The sequence below is a fragment of the Acomys minous genome, assembly GCF_964271855.1.
Source record: "Acomys minous genome assembly, chromosome: 6".
Taxonomy (NCBI): Eukaryota; Metazoa; Chordata; class Mammalia; order Rodentia; family Muridae; genus Acomys; species Acomys minous.
Genome location: NC_140487.1, coordinates 78,401,866 through 78,421,327, shown reverse-complemented (window position 1 = coordinate 78,421,327; position 19,462 = coordinate 78,401,866). Strand labels below are relative to the sequence as shown.

The window sequence follows — 19,462 nt, the reverse complement described above, 5'->3', positions numbered from 1 at the left end:
CAGATTTTCTCCAAATTTAATAAAGCTGTTTTCATCTGTTAGCTCTGTTCTACTAGTGTTCTTTGAATGCTAGAATTTCTAAGAAGACAATCTGTAATAACAAGAAATATATATACATACAGCTCTATACACTGTATATACATGTACGCTGAGTAACGGGCACAAGAAATGACCCACAGTACAAACACACTTGCACATGTGCAACTCCCCTGCCTCTCAGAATGAGCCATGCTGACTCATCTTTCTCTCCTCGGGATGTGTTCACCTAGTGCCTCCCAACAGCAGCTGACAGAGTCCCAGTGAAAAGACGCTGAGGTAGCTAATGTGACACCACAAGGCTTTTAATTCAAAGAATGTGTGTCCTTCATTTCCGACTTAATGCATGCTCACCATCCATTTGCAATGACAGGCTAATTAGGCCAAGGCTGTCTGAATACTGCTTCTGCTTCTTGTCTGCCCCCCAAACATCTTTACTGTATGTGGCACTTCAAACTTCTGTTTTTTCTGTTTACTGACTATTCTATACATATCTTATACCAAGTCATGTATGCTGTCTTTAAGAATCACCTCAGGGGACCACAGAGGGCTCTGCAGGTAAAGTGCTTGCCACTAAACCACGCTGGTCCAAATTCCATCCCTAGAACCCATATGAAAAGCTGACTGTGGTAGCACACACACATCTGTAATCCCAGGGTCTCTAAAGCAAGAGAGGAGGCAGAGACAGAATCATCCAGAAGCTTGTAAGCCAGCTATCCTGAAACAATAAGAGCAATTCTCCCTCAAAAAGGCAGTAAGAGAAAACACACCCTTGGAAGTGGTCCTCACACCTCCACTTACACATACTAAAAAAAAAAAAAAAAAATTAATCACCTCAGAGTTACAGATATCTTAGTGACAGAATGTGCCTAGCATGTGCAAGGCTAACACCAAAACAAAGAAACAAAATGTTGAGTTGAGTGTAGTATAAGACCCACTTCAAAGGTTAGGAATGGTAGCACACTCGGGAGGAACATCTCTGTGAGTTCAAAGCCAGCCTGGTCTACTTCAGACCAGCCAGGGCTACATAGAGAGACCCTGACACAAAACAAATTAGGCACAGTGGTGCATGCCTGCAATCCCAACACTCAGGAGTAGAGAGGCAGGAAGATCACAAATTCAAAGCCATTCTTGGCAGCCTAGACTATACAAACCCTGCCTTGAAAGTGCAATCAAAATCATTTCAAATCCCAAATCCCCCATGAGCCTCTCCTTACCAACTAAAATATAAATGGTTAATTACTGACTTCTCATACATGTATACTTTTACTACCATGTTTGTCGTATGGCAATACTACTTCCTAATAGAAACAGAAAAAAATTGTTTTCCATAAATTAAAGTAAGCATCATGTTAGGCATGTAGTCATTTTAAAATGTACTCAATCAAACTCAACAGGAGGAGAGAAATAGTTTCTTCTAATAATTTCTTAAAGGAAAAAAATTCTTCAATGTGTTATTTACATTTTTACATGTGTGAATCTAGCTCAATGAATACAAGCACTGAATATATAAAGGTTCTTTGGGAAGACAAAAGGAGTTAATTTTTTTTCTTTTTTCAGTACCATTGGGATAATAAAGTCAGACAGGATTTCAGGAAATGTCCTATACCTAAAAAAAAGAAATGAGCAAACCATCTAGATTTCCTGAAACTGCCCCGGAAGCCGGGTGGTGGACGCGGAGGGATTTATGCCGCTCTCTAACAAACAGAAGAATGGGTAACGACTCTCTTCAGGGATGGGAAACAAGTTCTTACCCAGCGTCTGCCTACTTCAATAAATCCAGCTGACACTGGCTATGAAATTAGTACTTAAGTTTTTAAAACTGCTAAAGTGCCCTCAAAGCAACCCAGAAGGACAGCCCAACTGTGCCTGTGGGAGCTTCACTCACAAGGGCAAAAGGATACCTTCCACAGTGAGTAATTCTGCAAGCTTACCCACAGGAGATTCAGAACTGTGCAAAGAAAACACACCAGCGTACATTTACAGAGCCTCAACTGTGTCGCATTACCAGGAAAATGGGATTGCGCAGCACTGAAAATGTTCACTAATTGCTAAATTGTTCAACATGGCATTTAAATGGAAATAATAAGCAGTCTGTCGACAGGGCAACTTTATAGTCAGGCCTCAAACACCCTAAGAGAAGAGCTGACTTCCCCCCCCCACACACACACCCCTCTCTCCTCTTGTTTTTGATGAATAGTAACGGTTAAGCCAAATAAAACCAACCAATTAAATCTCATGTTGTCATGCTTCCTAATCAGTATTTTGCAAAAGCTGATCTTTTAAATGACTTGGGGTGGGGGAGATAACAAATACAAAGTAGCCTTCCTCAATTCCAGGGTTCTTCTAATACTTTTGTTAAAATGTAAGAGGCTTTGTAAATCTTTGTAAGAATGACAAACTTGCATTAAATAACAACCTGCCTATTCCGCATAGATTGTTCAATGCAACAGTCTCTTAGTCCTGTGAAAAAGCAACACTAGAAACACAATGGGAATACAGTTCAGAAAAAGATAAATTATAATAATGTATTTAAGTAAATTAAAATATAATAATGTATATAAATACTTAAGTATTTAATGCCTAACTGGTATACACATTTCAAAGGAAGAATAACTCAATAAAACTAAAGCAAGCTAACCTGAATTCCTGTACATCAGTGTGACGGGAATATGAACATGCTACCCAAAGTTCAGCCCCGTGACACAACGCAGAGGTGAAGCTGATGGAATCTGAGAAATGGCAGGCTCAGACAGGGCTCTCTGACCTCTCCCTGAAGTAGGTCACAAGACCATCAAGCAAGAAGTACTCTGGAAGCCAGGCGGTGGTGGCCCATGCCTTTAATCCCAGCACTCGGGAGGCAGAGAGAGGCGGATCACCTGGTCTACAAAGCGAGTCCAAGATAGCCTAGGCTACACAGAGAAACCCTGTCTCGAAAAACCAAAAATAAAAAAAATAAAAAATAAAAAAATAAAAAACCAGAAGTGCTCTGGAGTATCCTTACCCAAACTGGAAGGCCAGGCCCAAAGAACCTCCCTTCTGACTTTTCGTGTGGTGGTGGTGAGGTTGAGACAGCATCTTGGGTAGTTCATGTTTTAAACTCTCTGTGTAACCAAGGATGACCTTGAACTCCCGATGCCCCTGCTTCCTCCTCCCCAGAGCCAAGACAATTGTTATGTATCAACACACCTAGGTTAGGTGGCACCAAGGATTGAACCTGCCCAGTCTTATCAGACCCAGAGCAAAGCTGTCAGGTTTACCTGTTTCTTTGATTTTGCACTTCCTTATGAAGGCTCCCATTTCACAGAATGCTTATACCAAACAAATCTGTTAACTTGTCTTTTGTTACGGGTGCTCTAACAGGAAACATAGAAGGAAGGAAAACTTATTTTACCTCTCCAACAGCTCCTTCCCAATTACACTCTTAAAAGAAAATAAACTAAAAGGAAACTAAAATACATCTATTTAAAATTTTAAAACCATTTTTTTGTTGTTTGTTTTTTTCAAGACAGGGTTTCTCTGTGTAACAGAGCCCTGGCTGTCCTAGACTCACTTTGTAAACCAGGCTGGCCTCTAACTCACAGCAAATAGCCTGCCTCTGCCTCCCGCTGGGATTAAAGGCCTGCACAGCCACCACCATGCCCAGCAACAAAAACTGTTTTAAAGATTAATTTATTATTATATGTGTGTGTGCACACCTTGAGTGTGTGTGTATATATATGAATGTGTGTATGTGCCATGTGCATGTAGGTGCCTTTGGAGGCCAGAAGAGGGCGTGAGATCTCCTGGAACTGGACTTACAGGCAGTTGTGAGCTGCCCAAAATGGGTGCTGGAAACTAAGCCCAAGTTCTCTGCAAGAGCAGCAAGTGCTCCTGATTCCTGAGACATCCCCATGGGTTAATTCTCTTAGCTTCCTTCCTGTCACAGCTCTTCAATGCGGGCCTGGAGATGGATGGTGACACTGTACAGGTCTAGCATGTGTGAGACCCTGGGTTCCATCTCCAGCATTGAAAAAAAAAAAAGGTTCTGGGCTGAGGAGAAGGCTTGGTTGGCCAAGTGCTTACTGCACAAGCAAGAGGACCTGAGTTCGGATCCCCAGCGCATACGCAGAAAGCACAGCAGTTAGCACAAGCCTTCCATTCACTAACTTACAGAAGCTGCTAAGTTCTGTTGCTATGAATGGGCACCTAGGAGTCTTACGTGGCTCCTATGAAGGCCTCCTTCGTTCTCCTATGCTTGCCTGGTGGTTGGCCTGAACCACATAACCAGCTGCATGAAGCAATATAAATTTGGTAAGCGTGCAGTAGCCACCGCACATACAGAATCCCACTTGCCCCTCCTCACCCTATTCCAAATTCCAGGATGCTTCTAGAACTAGCTCTTAAAACCAAGTATGATCTTAGGCTAGCTGTCAGCCTGAATCATTTGTCTATGCACACGCTCTGTAGTCTTCCACCCCTCAAAAAAAAGCCTCAGCTTTGCGTCATGTTTTCTTGTACCAGAATGTTCTTCTCAACCATTCTTTGCCTAGTAAAATCTTTTAGAATCTACTTAAATATTACACACCAAGATTTTTCTCATATGAATTAGAAAATATCAAGTGTTCCAAGTGTAGTCATTTTATTTTCATTTAAATATGATATATATTTGTTTACCTATCTTGCCCACCAAGCTGTTATTTTCTCTAGGGAAGATAGCATTTATCATTCTTTATTATTATTAAAGCCTTAATAATTACCAAGGCTGGGGGGAGGGGGCACAACTTTAATCCCAGAACTCAGGAGGCAGAGGCAGGCAAATCTCTGTGAGTTCAAAACCAGCCTGGCCTACAGAGTGAGTTCCAGGATAGCCAGGGCTACATAGAGAAACCTTGTCTCAAAAGAACAAAACCAAATCAGACAACAAAAATTTTACTAAGACATCCCTTTGGCTACACAGCAAACAATGACATTTTGGGGGGTTTAATTTTTGTTGTTGTTGTTGTTGTTTGTTTTGTTTTAGACAAGCTCTCATATAAACCTGAATTCCTGACCCTCCTGCTTTTACCTCCTGAGTGCTGGGATTGGAGCTAAATAATCTAATGTGATAATCAACGGAGGTGAGGCATGGCCATGTGCCGGTTCTACTCCTACATTAAAAAAGCACAGTTCATATGTTATTATTTGAACTAACAACCCCTTAAGCAATCTGCTGACGCATGTATTGGCATTCCTACCTTACATAAAAGCTCAGGGAAATAACTTCCCCAAGATTAGGCAACTAATAGATAAGATACCTAAGATTTGAGCCCACATCTTACTGCAGGACAGTCAAGTGACTTTTAACTTCCCCACCAGTACAAACTCATCTGAGGGACAGTGGCAGAAGAAAAGTTGTGCATGTACGGAACCATGACAATGGCTCATTAGTTGTACCATCATAATACAAATCCACCTGTTAGCTGTCTTGGTCAGGTCCTCTTCTTTCTCAGAAGCCTCAGAACAGTCACAAAAGCACTGACTGGAATCAAGACAGCACACGTGAACCCGGCCATCATTTACTAGTTGTCTCGTTTTTTTTTTAAATTTTTGTTATGTGTACAAGTGTTTCGCCTGCTTGTGCTTATCTGTTTACTGCATGTACACGGTGACCATGGAAACCAGGAGAGGACGCTGGACCCTTTGGAAATGGAGCTCCAGCCTGGCACCAAGTGGCTGCCAGGAACTAAACCCAGACTGCTTGAGCCATCTCATCAGCCTACTTTGTTTCTTATTCCAAATGATGTTTAGATTTATTAGGACAGGCAAATGATAATTCTAGGCTAAGAAGAAATGGTCCAGTATCAAACTACTCACTCTTCAGGACTGTCTCCTTCTGAGTTTGCAGAGACAGCACCCTATCTTCAGTGGTTACTGTAAACACTAGAGAAAGCAGCACCAAGCATCAGTAAACGCTTGGAATACACTCTCACTGCTACTAGGGCTATTCTGTCTCTTTACCGCCGATCTGTTTCCTACAGTCTTTTTTATTACCAGGTAAGTCTTATATAACCCAATTTGCCTAGATATGTATAACCAAAACTTAAGTCATTTCCAAAAAATGGCTATGCTGAGCTACATCGTGGTTGTTTGTTTGGGTTTTTGTTTGTTTGTTTGTTTTGTTTGGTTTGGTTTGGGACTTTTTTTTTTTTCTCCCTAGGCTATTTCTCCACAGACACGATCAATTTTCATTGGTTATTTTTCCCCTCCCAATTTTATTCCTTTTGATGCCATTTTTAATCATAATCATGTTTTAGTTTTTTAGGTCACTGTAGCACTACATACTGATGACTGTATTTTCTTATGTTTCTGTGCATGCCTGCACTCTCTAGAACACTGTACCTGTTCCATTTGCCTAGCAAATTCTGGTTGATCCCTCGAACCCTTAAATCAGACATACTACCTGAAGTCCGTTCTGGTGCACTTTCATCAGTCATTCAGTTACTCCTGCACCTCAAACATAAGTAAATCTTAATTGTGAGACCTTACAAAGGCTTCTTGTCTATCTGAAACTGTGCTGTGACATCAATATTCACTTCGTACTTCTCGCTCCTAGCATGTGTGGTAGCTGCAACAATGCACTGAACACACGCCGCCTGCAGAGTTAAATCTGATCCCATCACTGGGTTCAGCCTTAGTCTTCTCCACCGCTCTTTTCTCTCTTGATCTAGCACTGTGTGTGCCTCTCTACCATAAACATCAACAAGCGAAAACCTCTGGCTCCAAGGCCATCTGCAAGGACTAGCTCAAGACATAATCACATCTCATCCAAATTAGAGTACATTTTTTTGTTTTATCATATCACAAAGTATATATACTTTTAAAGATTTATTTATTCTGCCTGTATGTGTGCCCGCAGGCCAGAAGAGGGCACCAGATCTCAGTATAGATGGTTGTGAGCTGTGATGTGGTTGCTGGGAACAGAACTCAGGATCTTTGGAAGAACTAACAGCGCTCTTAACCTCTGAGCCATCTCTCTAGCCCTACAAAGTATATTTACTTCTTACACTTTTTATTATAATTAGATACATGTATTTTCTTGATGGCTGTTTTTCTTTTTTCTTTTCTTTTGGGTTTTTGTTTTTTGTTCTTTTTTTTTTCTTTCTTTTTTTTTTTTGTTTGTTTGTTTGTTTGTTTTTTGAGACAGGGTTTCTCTGTGTGGCCTTGGCTGTCCTGGACTCACTTTGTAGACCAGGATGGTCTCACATTCACAGAGATCCACCTGCCTCTGCATCTTGGAGTGAGGGGATTACAGGCATGCACCACCTCGCCTGGCTACATGTATTTTCTTAATCATAACAATAAAAACTCAAATTCTTCTACTTCAGTCAAAACCTATGAACCGTCATCAAAACAAGCAAAAGCGAGCTGCTCAGAGGAACATTCACCAGTCTTCACACAGGAGAAGTGCACTACCTGAGTACGGATGAAGAGAAACCGACCACCGCACTGTGAGTCCCATGAGGACCACAACTGTCATCCAGGACCAGCTCTCCATAGTTCTTCTAATTTGGGGGCTGGGGACAAAGGCCAGGGCCGGAATGCTCCCTCCTCTGAAGTCAGTCACTTGTCTCCTCCTTCAGAGCAACGTCACCATCTCTGGGTGGAAAACTGATTGTGTCTGTGGCGAGTAGAAAGAAAAGAGAAGCAACACTTAAAACAGCACTGGAGCAATGAACTCATGAAGCCACTCAGAAAAGTGGGAGGTTTGCGGGGTGGGGGACTAGGAGAGCTACAGAGGGCTCCTTACCCGCAGGATTGAAAATAAACTGCAAAAGGCGGTTCTCTGTGAAACCAGATGCTATGTGTCTAAAGATAAGATAGGCTAAGGCCTGTCCGAACAGCGCGGATACCACGATCCATCGTCAGCATGTCCACCTACAAGCACACACCTACAATTCAACTCCAGCACTTGGGAGGCTAAGACATGAGTTCAAGGCTAGCCTGGATAGCATACTGAGACTGTACCTCAAGAGCAAAGAGACCACAAAGCAGGGGGAAGGGGTAAATTGTCTCTGGTAAAAAGAAAAAAAGAAATTCTGTCTTTGCATTTAGTTTTATTTTTACTTCCTTCTCTCAAGCCATCTGTACACTAACCATACACAGCAACTCTTTATGGGAGGGAAACAAATTTTTAAAGGCAAATTAATAAGAACAACCCAAATCTTAGAAAAGAAACATCGTCATCATCATAATAATAATAATGATGATAAGTGATAATAAATATTTACCACCTAGAAAGTTCTTTCTTCATCCTTTCTATTTTTTTCTTCAGGTTGAATAGTGTGTTGTATTTTATTGTCCCTGTGTCCTAGGGATAGAACCCAGAGTCTCTCAGACAGTAGAAGAGGTAAGTGCTCACAGAGCCATATCCCAAGCCAGACTGGAAACCGGAAAAAAAAAAAAAAAGACAAAAATGAACTTTCCTCTGGAAAATTATGGACCATTTTCAGAAAAAAATATCAGTATTCAAAACAAATATAAATAAGTCAGCTGAGAGCTTCTGAAGAAGATTGGGCCGATCTGTCTCTTAGGCTTAAGTTACTCTCTCTGCAGTTCGGTGTGCGGGATGCTCCTGGAGAGGGGCACAGTTCATTCCCTCTGTGGATCTGACACCCTCTTCTGGCTTCTGTGTGCACTGGCCTACTTGGCATACACTTGCACAGCCACAGACACACACATATAAATAAAATGAAACTATTAAAATCTATATTGGAAAACATTTCAATGATTTTTTTTAAATATCAAAAGCAATGCCAGAACTAATGGAGCCCAGGTAGAATGACTCTAAGCACTGAGTGGGGCTACAGACTTCACCTTTATGGCTTGAATGACACAATCAATCTCTCCCTCTGTCTCTCCCCCCACTCCCCCCCCACCCTCTCTTTCTCTCTCTCTGGTTTTTCGAGACACAGTTTCTCTATGTAGCCTTGGCTGTTCTGGACTCACTTTGTAGACCCGTCTGGCCTTGAACTAACAAGAGATCCACCTGCCTCTCTGTCCTAAATGCTGGGATTAAAGATGTGCCTAGCTCCTTTCTCTCTCTCTCTTCACTGCATTGCTCCTCTGGTCCTTTGACTGCTCCTCAACCTGCCATCTCAGAGGCAAGATAAAGAGAAAATTAAAGTTAAATCACTTCCCAATGCTGACTCTGCATGTGGCACAAGTTAGAGACCACTATAAACCACTCAGATACTTTTTTAGTCTGTACTAAAGTCTCTTCTATCAGCATGCTGCATTATAGTCAGACTTGCAACGTTATAATCTATTTCTACTAGGACATTTAAAATTTACAATTCAGCCAAGCATGGTGGCGCATGCCTTTAGTCCCAGCACTCAGGAGGCAGAGACGGGTGGATCTCTGTGAGTTGGAGGGCAGCCTGATCTACATACAAAGTGAGTCCAGGACAACCAGGGCTACACAGAGAAACCCTGTCTCGAAAAACCAATTTAAAAAGGAAAAAACCTTTCTAATTGAAATGTTAATTCCTGGGTAGCTTAAATACATTGTGTGTGGTGTGTGTGTGTGTGTGTGTGTGTGTGTGTGTGTGTGTGTGTGTGTGTTGTGTTGTATATGCATATGTCCACAAGAGTACAGGTGTCCTCAGAGGCCAGAGGTGCTGGATCTCCTGGAGCCAGAATTACAGGCAGTTGTGAGCAGCCTGACACAGGTGCTGGAGATCAAACTCAGGTCCTCTACAACAGAAGTAAGCACTCAACGGTTGAGCCATCTCCCCAGCCCCACAGATACTTTTAAGAGTTAGAATAAATGACTAGTTTCTATAGTGTCTTCCAAATCTTACTCAGGGTCTCCCAAGCACTAAGACGTATCGGCACTTTTGCAGAGCCTCTCTGATGAATGAAATGGATGGGCCTTCAGGCCATAAACATGGAAAAAAAAACATCAAAATCATCTTTCTTACAGCTACACACTTAAAATCAATACACCCTAGACATAGGCCTTCTATGATCAAACCGCTGGCTGCACCTCCTGCCACTCCTTCTGCCACACCATCTTTCTTCTGGGATAACCTGTGAAGGTCATTCAAGCTCAGTTTCTTTTCAGTCCTTCAAACTCAGCTCCTTGCTAACTTTCCACCATGAAGCTATCCCTCGGAAAGACCACCCCTCCCAAACTAAAATTCCCTCCCAGTTTGCGCCATCGCCGTCTCTCATTTTCTTCCTAGTGTCTTTTGCCATCAGAACTGTATTTTCACAACATAGAACATTCTCACACATAATTTTGAGTTAAAGATTATGAGGCTCCAGGGTTTCTACACTGTGATAAACACCATGACCATGTGAGGAAAGGGCTCCTTTCATTCCCATTTCCAGGTTCAGTCCAACATGAAGGGAAGGTAGGCAGGAACTCCAACAAAGCAGGAAGCTGGAGGCAGGAACTGGAGCGGAGGCCATGAAGGTGTTGCTACTTACTGGCTTGCTCCTCATGGCTTGCTCAGCCTGCTTTCTTACACTAGTAAGGGCTACTTGCCCAGGGGTGGCACTGCCCACAGTAACGTAGGCCCTCTTTCATCAATCAAAAAATGCAGCCAAGTACAGTGGCGCAAGCCTTTGATTCCAGCACATTAGAGGCAGAGGCAGGCGAATCTCTGAATTCTAAGCCAGCCTGGTCTACAGAGCGAGCTCCAAGACAGCCAGGGCTACACAGAAAAATCCTATCTTTAAAAAAAAAAAAAAATGTTGTTTTGTTTTAAGAGAAAGAAAGAAAATGTGCCACAGGCTTGCTTGCTCACAAGCCAGTCCGGAAAGGGCATTTTCTTAACTGAAACTACCTCTTCCCAAATGAGTAGATTTTTGTCGCGTAGACAATAAACTGGCCCACACACTTGTATGGTGTTACAAATGAAGAAAAAAAATTATTACGGGGATTCAGGGAAGGGCTGATGAGGAGGGGCCCTCTCTGGAGAGGTATTGTAAGATGCTATGAATGTTGTTGTTATTTGAACTGAGTAACACTAAAAAGATGTGTTCAGTAGGTGACAAACAGGCAAGCAACAATTTCCAGTACAGTTATGGTCATTACGATTCTGCAAGCAAGTTATTCCAACAAAATAGTTTAGGAGAAAGTGACATTCACTTGTCACTGCCAGCAAACATGCCAAACAAGCAAAGATTATCCCCAGTCATTTCAATGTCCTGCCACACTTAGACTTGGGTTGGCAGAAAAGCAGGAACCCACCGGACCTGGAAGAGCAGGGATGGAGGGAGGGGGGTAGGAAAAGGGAGGCTAGAGAAAGGGAGAGTAACTTTCCTGAGTCCTATGTGGTTATCCACTGAAACACAAGGTCTTACTTTGCTCTAACTAGCCTAGAGCTCGCTTCTGTAGACCAGGCTGGTCTGGAACTCCCAGAGATCCGCCTGGTCTGCCGCCCAGTGCCACGACACCCGGCTATTTCCCCCTTTAACTGTGACTGCTGTGCCACCTGCAAGTGCAGCTCAGCAACTTTCTCAGGAGGCCACGCGCAGGTAGCAGGCACATCCCGACGAGTCCCAGGCTGCTACCTTTTCGCTGCCCAGGGCCCCGAGAGACTCCCGCCTCCTGGATGGACAGACTCGAGGGCGGTGAGGACAGGGTCTCCGGGACCGCTCCCGCCAGGCCGCGTCACCACTGCAGGGCGGCCGCACGCTGAGGGTCCCGCGGCTGGGCGAGGCCTCACGGCGAGTCCCCACGTCGCCTGCTCGTGCCGGCTGCCGGGACCTCCCCAAGCCTGCCGGTCCTGACCTCAGCAACCCCAAGCTCTTACCAGCCGCCGGACCCCGGAATCGGCGCCCGCGCACACACACCGCCCGCGGAGCACGCGCGCCTCCCGCGTCCCTCACGGGAGCGAGCCCGTAAGGCGAAGGGGCGGGGATATGGGCGTGGTCAGATGGAGGGGCGGGGCGTGGAAGGCGGGGCTGCCGCCTTCAGAGAGGCGGGGAGCAAGCCCTGGAACCCGAGAAGCCTGGCCGGGGTTAGGTCAGGGGCAGGTGGAAAGCCCCTTGCTCCTCTTTCCTGGGATCGCGGCCAAGGCCCGAGCGGCTGCTTAGCTCTCGGATTCCTGTGAGGGGCGGCTCCTCCCCGCTTCGCAGTGGCGAGCCCTTAGCTAGCCCGCACCCCGGGGCGGCCGGTCTTCCCCTGGGCCAGTGCCCTTCAGCAAGCCACCAAGCCCGCCAACTTTCTTGGAGCTAAGCAAAGTAAAGCTGGGAAGTCGCTTCTATTGAGAAAACATTTCTAGAGCCTCAGGATTGAGCCTATGCCTCAAGTGATGACTATCTCAGCCCTACAGAAGGAAGCTGAGGCGATGGGGAGTTAGAGGTCAGTCTGAGCTACATAGCAAGACCCTGTCCCTGACCCGCCAAAAAACAGCTCAGTCCCAGAATAGACACTGCATGCCCCATCAGGCAACTTGAATCGCCTGTTCCCACGTTTGCCAAAAATAATATTCCTCTCCTTCCCGCACACCCTTCTTCTGAAGTGTGTCATTCTGTAGACCCCAAAGCCGATGTAAGAAAAGACAAATATTTGACTATTGTTAGGACTGCTTTGTGTGTGTGTGTGTGTGCAATTGTTACCTATGTGTTACCTGTGTGTACCTGAAGAGGCCAAAAGCCAATGCTAGTGTCTTCCTCTATCCATCCCCACCTTATTTTTTGAGACAAAGTCTCTCACACAACCTGGAGCTCACTTGTTTGACTACACTGTCTTGCCAGTGAACTCCCAGTATGTCTATCTGTCTTTGCAACATAAGTTGACTTGCCTACATAAGATCCTATCTCAAAGGGGGAAAAAGTCCCTGGAGGGCTGGAGAGATGGCTCAGTGGTTAAGAGCACTGGTTGTTCTTGCAGAGGTCCTGAGTTCAATTCCCAGCAACCACATGATGGTTCATGACCATCTAGAATGGGATCTGATGGCCTTTTCTGTCATTTGGGCCTAAATGCAAATACAGCACGCATATACATACATTAATAAGCCTTTTTTAAAAATGACCATGGAAAGCTGGGCATGGTGGGGCACGTCTTTAATCCCAGCACTCAAGGCAGAGGCAGGTGGATCACTGTGAGTTTGAGGCCAACCTGGTCTACAAAGCAAGTCTAGGACAGTCAAGGCTACACAGAGAAACCCTGTCTCGGAAAAACAACAACAACAAATGACCATGGAAATATGACAAGCTATAACCTAGTCTCTGCTCTCACAAAATTTAACTCTCTTGAAAGAGCATTTGTCATGAAAAATACAAAATAGAAAAGAGTAAAAGGAATTGAGTACACACTACTGCCCACCAGAGTTGAGACAAGACTTGGGCCCCATGTAAACTATCAACTACCAGGAAATGCTTCTTCCTGGATGAGGCATCTTAGCTTTGAAAGGAAAATTGGACACAGGCAGATAAAACCAAGAGCATGGGGGATCTGAACCTAGACAATAGAAATGGTTGACATGCAAACTGTGGCAGCTGAAAAAGTGCAGAACAGTTCCCACAGCTTACATGACGGCTAATGAAAGAGGAAAGGTAGCATTGTGAGGGACTCTGAGCTCCAGGCTGTGGTGTTAGAGTCATTCCGTGATCAGTGAGGGCTCACTAAGTGACATTTAGCAGGGAGTCAAGTGTATACAGTGCTGGGCTAGAGAAAACTTACATTGGTGACAAAGGGCTACCTGAGTCAGAGGGAAAGGTGGAGATCGCACGGTTAGACAACAGTGAGAACTAGGAAAGGCCAATGCAAGAGGGGATGTGTACAGGTCTTTGTAAGGTAAGTTTGCAGGAAAAGTGAAGCGAAAAGGAAAAAAAAAAGTCATGCAATGGTTCCCAAGGTTTTGAGTTGGGAAGCTTGGAGTTGACTTGAAAGATGTTCCTACACTGTCATGAACGGTGCAACATCAATACAACGGAATAGTAATACTTGAATGCCACTTGTGGGTCAGAACCTAGGAAGACACTGGAGCTAAAGCTAGGTGAAATGTCTGTATTTGCTGAAGAAGGAGAGAGCGAATGGAGAAGGAAAATAGAAAGCTGAAGTTGAGTGAATACGTGTTTAACCCACGAGGAGAAAGATGAGCTGAGGAAGTCTGTAGCATGCTTACACGTATTGTGCATAGTCCAGCACATTGCAGGTTCATATGAAACATCTTGGGAATACGAGCCATGCATGATGCACCAAAAGTCATGTTTTGCTGAATTTCACCTTCTTCCAAAAGAAAAATGAAGCACCACTGTGTTATATCCCACTGAGACCAGAAGAAGAAAAAAACAAGCTGCCATTTAAACAAGTAACGATTATAAAATATATAATTCAGAAATGTGAGTATGAAATGTATGATTTCAAAGTGATAAAAAGTTATTAATGCCCTCTTACTAACTCTCAAGCCAAATAGTTTCTAACCTAGTATTTAATATGATGTTGGTAAACTGTTTATTGAAGTAATAGTGTAAGGAATGTCAAATCCTTTAATTTGTAGCTGCATTGCCCCACCACTGCCACCTACATACTTGCCTCTGCTCTTATCGAGTAGGTACTATCTTTCCACTCTGAATGTTCCATGCCTATAAATAACAGAGACCAAATAAATCTATTTTGAATGATAATTTTACCATCAGCAAAAAAAAAAAAAAAAAAGATAAGATATGGCAAACTTGTTGAGCAAATCCAGTTTATAGACATGTAAGTCTTGTAACCTTGCCTAAGAAATGATTCCTGATTGGCTGATTAAAAGGCCTAAACCTCAGCATGGCAGAATGGGGTGGGTGTGGCCAAAGTTTGTGGGCTTTGAGAGAGAAGGATCTTGGAAAGGAGAAGCAGACAGCTACCAGAGGAGGAAAACAGAGGAAGAGAATCACCAGGGGATAAGAAAGAGCCACATGGGCCAGAGGAGAAACTCTGAAGTTCCACATGGAAAGAAATGGCCTGGATGAACAACTTAGCAAGTATTTTGAGATTGTGGATGGGAGGTAGTCCAAATAGAAATTATTAGAAGAAAATGGCTTGGGATGGAGGCTGGGATATGATGGAAGGTAGCTTAGGAGTCAATATCTGTCATGTCCCAAGTGATAAGGCTATTCTAAAATATATCAGGTGCCTGTGTCTTTATTGACTATGAAAGCAGGTTAAATAATAACACTGTAATAACTATAAGCCTAATAATAAACATTTATTAGGCCATACTTTTAAATTAACAGCAAAATAAGACAGTAGTTAGGAACTGCTATCTAGGGGCTGGATAGATGGCTCAGTAGTTAAGAAGAGCACATGTTCCTGCAGAGGACCTGGGTTCAGTTCCTAGCTCTCACATGGTGGCTTAGAACACAAACATGAAGACATGGGTTCAGCTCCTCCACGCCCACATAAAAAGCCAGGGCTGGCCCTACAGCTTGGGAGGGGGTATATAGAGCCAGGGAATTCCTGGGACTTGCTAGCATGGCCCTCAGGCTAGCTAAAATACAGTCCGAGATTCAGTGAGAGAGCTTGCCTCACGGGAGTAAGATGGAAGGAATAGAGGAGGACACTCAAGGCTTAGATCAAGGCTGACTGTCTTATTATCTGCCCCTTGACAAAGAAGATGGGGCCACCCACCCCTTTCCCTCCTAAGTCGCACACGTCCTGAGCTCTCAGCATGTCAGCATGTCCAACTCTCCCTCAAGCAATGCCTGCTTCTTGCAGCCACCATCTCTCCACTCTGGAGGTGTAGCAGTTGACTACAGGCTCCCTACCTTGTTTGTTCCATGTTATCAGGCCCTTGGGATAGCTCAGTCTTAATCAATAGGTTCCCTTTCAAATTGGTTCCCTTGCACAGGCCTCGAAGACAGAAGTGACTAAATAGACCTCCTCTACTGACAGCAGCCAAAAGAGTCGCCGTGTCACAAGAACCACAAAGGCATTTGACACTTGCAAGAACTGTGGACTTGACCTGTGGATAGGCCTGCCAGACTCTCACCACGGCCATCTGGTTTACCTTTGGGATGAGGTTTCTACTTCCTTGCCTCAGCTGCAAGCCCAGCTCTGTGCTGCTTTCTGATTATTGCACGGTTGACTTTATATTTCCTTTCACTATTCAACTGTCTTATCACACACTTAATGGGCTATGTGTGAGTATGTGTGAATGTCGGGGGGTGAGTGGGCGGGTGATGTGTGTGTACATGGGAAGGGGTGAGTGGAGTGAGTGTTATTATATGTGTGGAGTGTGGGTGTGAGCATGTGCGTATGTGTTGGGTGTACTTGACTGTGTATATGTACGTGTGAAGTATGTGTGTATGAGTGGGAGTGTGTGAATGTGTGTATATGTGTACATGTGTGGGGTATGAGTATGGGGGTGAGTGTGTGTACATGTGTGGAGTGTGGGAGGGAGGAGTGTGTGTGTGAAGGAAGAAAGAAGTTGCTCTAATACGTTGCTTAGTGATTGTTACTGGATAGTTGGTTGGTTTGCGGGATTTTGTTTGTCTTTTTTGCTCCTGTGTTTGTATGTTTTCCTTGTTACTATATTCTTCCTATTATTTTTTAAACAAGTTTCACTTTTAATAACTGGAAACAATAAAAAAAAAAAGATCAACATGTGAGTGAATAAATTAGGTTGTACTCAGAGTTCTACTTAGCAAAATAAGTCAGTAACACACAATCCAGGTTAGGGTCACAATGATAATTTCTGGTGAAAAAAAATCCACACACACACACACAAAGTATTGTAGAAATTCATTTACATTTGTAGAAGTGACACCACACTTAATGGCAAGATCAGTGCTTCCGTGGGCTTTGGAGAGGCCATGGGAAGGGTGAAAAGAGACCAAGTTAGTGAGCACAAGCAAACAGTTGTGAGTGGCCCATGTGTACACTTTCTGATAAGAGGGTGTTAGCAATCTGCTTACAGAAATTATTATCAAATTGTGCGTTTGAAGTATTATGCAGTTCACTGCATGTCAATTATATTTTAATGAAACCACTGAAAAATTCAGGCCCAGGAACTGTGATCCTAAATTGAGAAGTCTAGACCAGCATAGTGTCTACTAAAACATTATATTCTCTGAGTCAGAAGCAAGTCTGGGTTAGCAGATAGCCGTCAAGATACTATTACTGCTTACATGATTGAGCAGGAGGAGTGAAGAAGAAACATAAACTAAGACAGATTTTAAAAATAACCAGGTTTTTTATACATACCTGTTTGAGAGGGGAGTGTTGAGGCAATAGTGAGGGTAGAAGGGAGGGGGGAGCATCTACCTAGAGCAGGGGTAGCCTGCCAGGTACAGTGATGAAGATGGTGGCCTTGTTGGAACGATGGCAGTATCCGTATCCTTGAGTTCAGCAGCAGGACAGGATGATACAATGCAAAGGTGATGCTTGCTATCAAAGCTGGGAGTAGAGGATGCAGACCACAAGGACTCAAGCTAAGGAACTCTCAAAGGAGTGGTTTCTGCTTTCCATCAAAACCTCAGCTATGGGTGGGGATGGAGAGATGGTTGAACAGAGAAGGCTCTGTCATCAAGCCTGACTGCCTGACTTCAATCCCTGGTACCCATGAGGTGGAAGGAAAGACCTGACTTCTAAAAGCCATCCTCTGCACAAACATACACACACACACACACACACACACACACACACACACACACACACACACACGGTAGATGGCTAAGTAGCAGATAGGTAGATAGATAGATAGATAGATAGATAGATAGATAGATATAGATAAAATAAATAGGTAGATAGAATAAATACATTTTAAAAAGCCCCAGATATCCACCTAGAAATGGTGTCTAATGAAAAAGAATGAACAAATTGAGACTGGGATGAGGCTAAGTGTTCTGAATGTAAGTGAGCTAATGAGGAGTATTAGCATTTAGAGTGTGCCTCTGCTGCATGATGTTGAGGCCTGCTCCTTTTGGCCTAACTATAGTCATTTTGTTTCAAGCCTACCAGCCACATCATCTCAGCTTGTTTCTGATGTAAAAAAAAAAATCTCTGTGCAAGGTCAAGTTGAACTATGTTTATGTTCAATGAGAAACTCGATGGTCTTGTTGTTCCTGGAAATTCTCCAACCATGAGCACAGCTGGCCCCAGCTGCCAGGCACGGTTTTGAGGTTAGCTAGAGCTGCTTGTCTAGTTAACAAAAATAACTTGAGTCAGAGCCGACCACCACGTTCCACTGTCTGTCCCCCCCACCCCCACCCCCACCCCCGTATGAGCTAATTGTGGGGTTTGCCTTTATAAGCTAACTCTGAGAAGCACTCGGTGTTGTAGGTCCAGCTCCCGAGTCTGGACTATGCCCCGGATCACAACTGGGGCATGTGTTCAATAAACCGTCTGTATCTGACTGAGATTGTTGTCTGAGTGGTCTATGTGGCTTTTTCTGAACCCCAACACATGGGAGAATGGGAAAGAGCTCCTGCTGCAGCCTGGAAGAGATCTTAAAACAGCAACCTCAGGAGAGACACCAGGTCTGCAGACAGTACCATGGCTGCCACCACATGTATTTTAGGCCTGAGATTCCTTCTTTATAATCCTAGATCTTACTATTATGACTGGGTGCTGCTCAAGGTGACCAAGTCAGTGCAGGGAAGCTTTGGTGGCAGCTACAGCTCACCAAGACCTCCAGTGTAGTTGCAGTAACAGCAGTGGAGGTGGCTAGCATAGCACTTGTCTGGCCTCCACACATGTACAGACACACACCTGCACACAGATGTGTTCATATACACATATGGGACATACATACACACACACACACACTTGTCTGTCTATCTGTAATCTGTTCTTTCAAGTGGATTTTTCAAAGCTCTTATCCAATTTACATTTTTTTAAGTACTCATTATAATAGCACATTCTGCTCTTACAGAGGACTCGAGGTTGGCTCCCAGCACCCAAGTTGGGTGCCTCACAACCAACTGTAACTTTACGTCCAGAAGATTTGATACCTCTGACCTCTGAAGATACCTACACACACACACACACACACACACACACACACACACACACACACACACGAAAAACTTAACTACATCTTTAAAAAAATAATAAAGCTAGGCTGGAGAGATGGCTCAGGGTGTTCTTCCAAAGGTCCTGAGTTCAATTCCCCACAACCACATGGCAGCTCACAACCATCTGTAGTGAGAGCTGGTGCCCTCTTCTGGTGTGCAGGTTCACATGCAGGCAGAACACTGTATAAATAATAAATAAATCTTTAAAATAAATAAATAAAGCCAAGTTGTTGCTGCCTACTCAGTCTGCTTGGCCAATAATCATGTTCAGCTCTGTGCTTTAAAAACCTAGTTATTTTTACTCTGGACATAACTTGCCTGGGTAGCACGGTCGAGCTAGCCCAGATTTTTCAGGGTTCACTAGGGAGCCAGCTCTGAGGGCCTGAGAGCAGGAGAGCCAGAGAGCTGGCCAGTTCAGATACTGCTCAGGCCCAGACCCAGGCCCACACCA

The 19,462-nt window shown here is 44.0% G+C and overlaps 1 protein-coding gene across 1 annotated transcript in view; it reads right to left on the bottom strand.

Annotated features, from left to right (window-relative positions):
* Positions 1-11,915, bottom strand: part of ALG6 (ALG6 alpha-1,3-glucosyltransferase) — a 41,302-nt gene extending 29,387 nt beyond the window's left edge. The window contains exons 1-2 of the mRNA XM_084784529.1: positions 11,820-11,915; positions 7,471-7,675 (exon numbers count right to left, since the gene is read on the bottom strand). Of these exons, the coding sequence (XP_084640655.1) occupies positions 7,471-7,552 (82 nt within the window). The 5' untranslated portion in view covers positions 7,553-7,675; positions 11,820-11,915. The remainder of the gene's footprint in view (positions 1-7,470; positions 7,676-11,819) is intronic.
* Between the last annotated feature and the right edge of the window lie 7,547 nt (positions 11,916-19,462).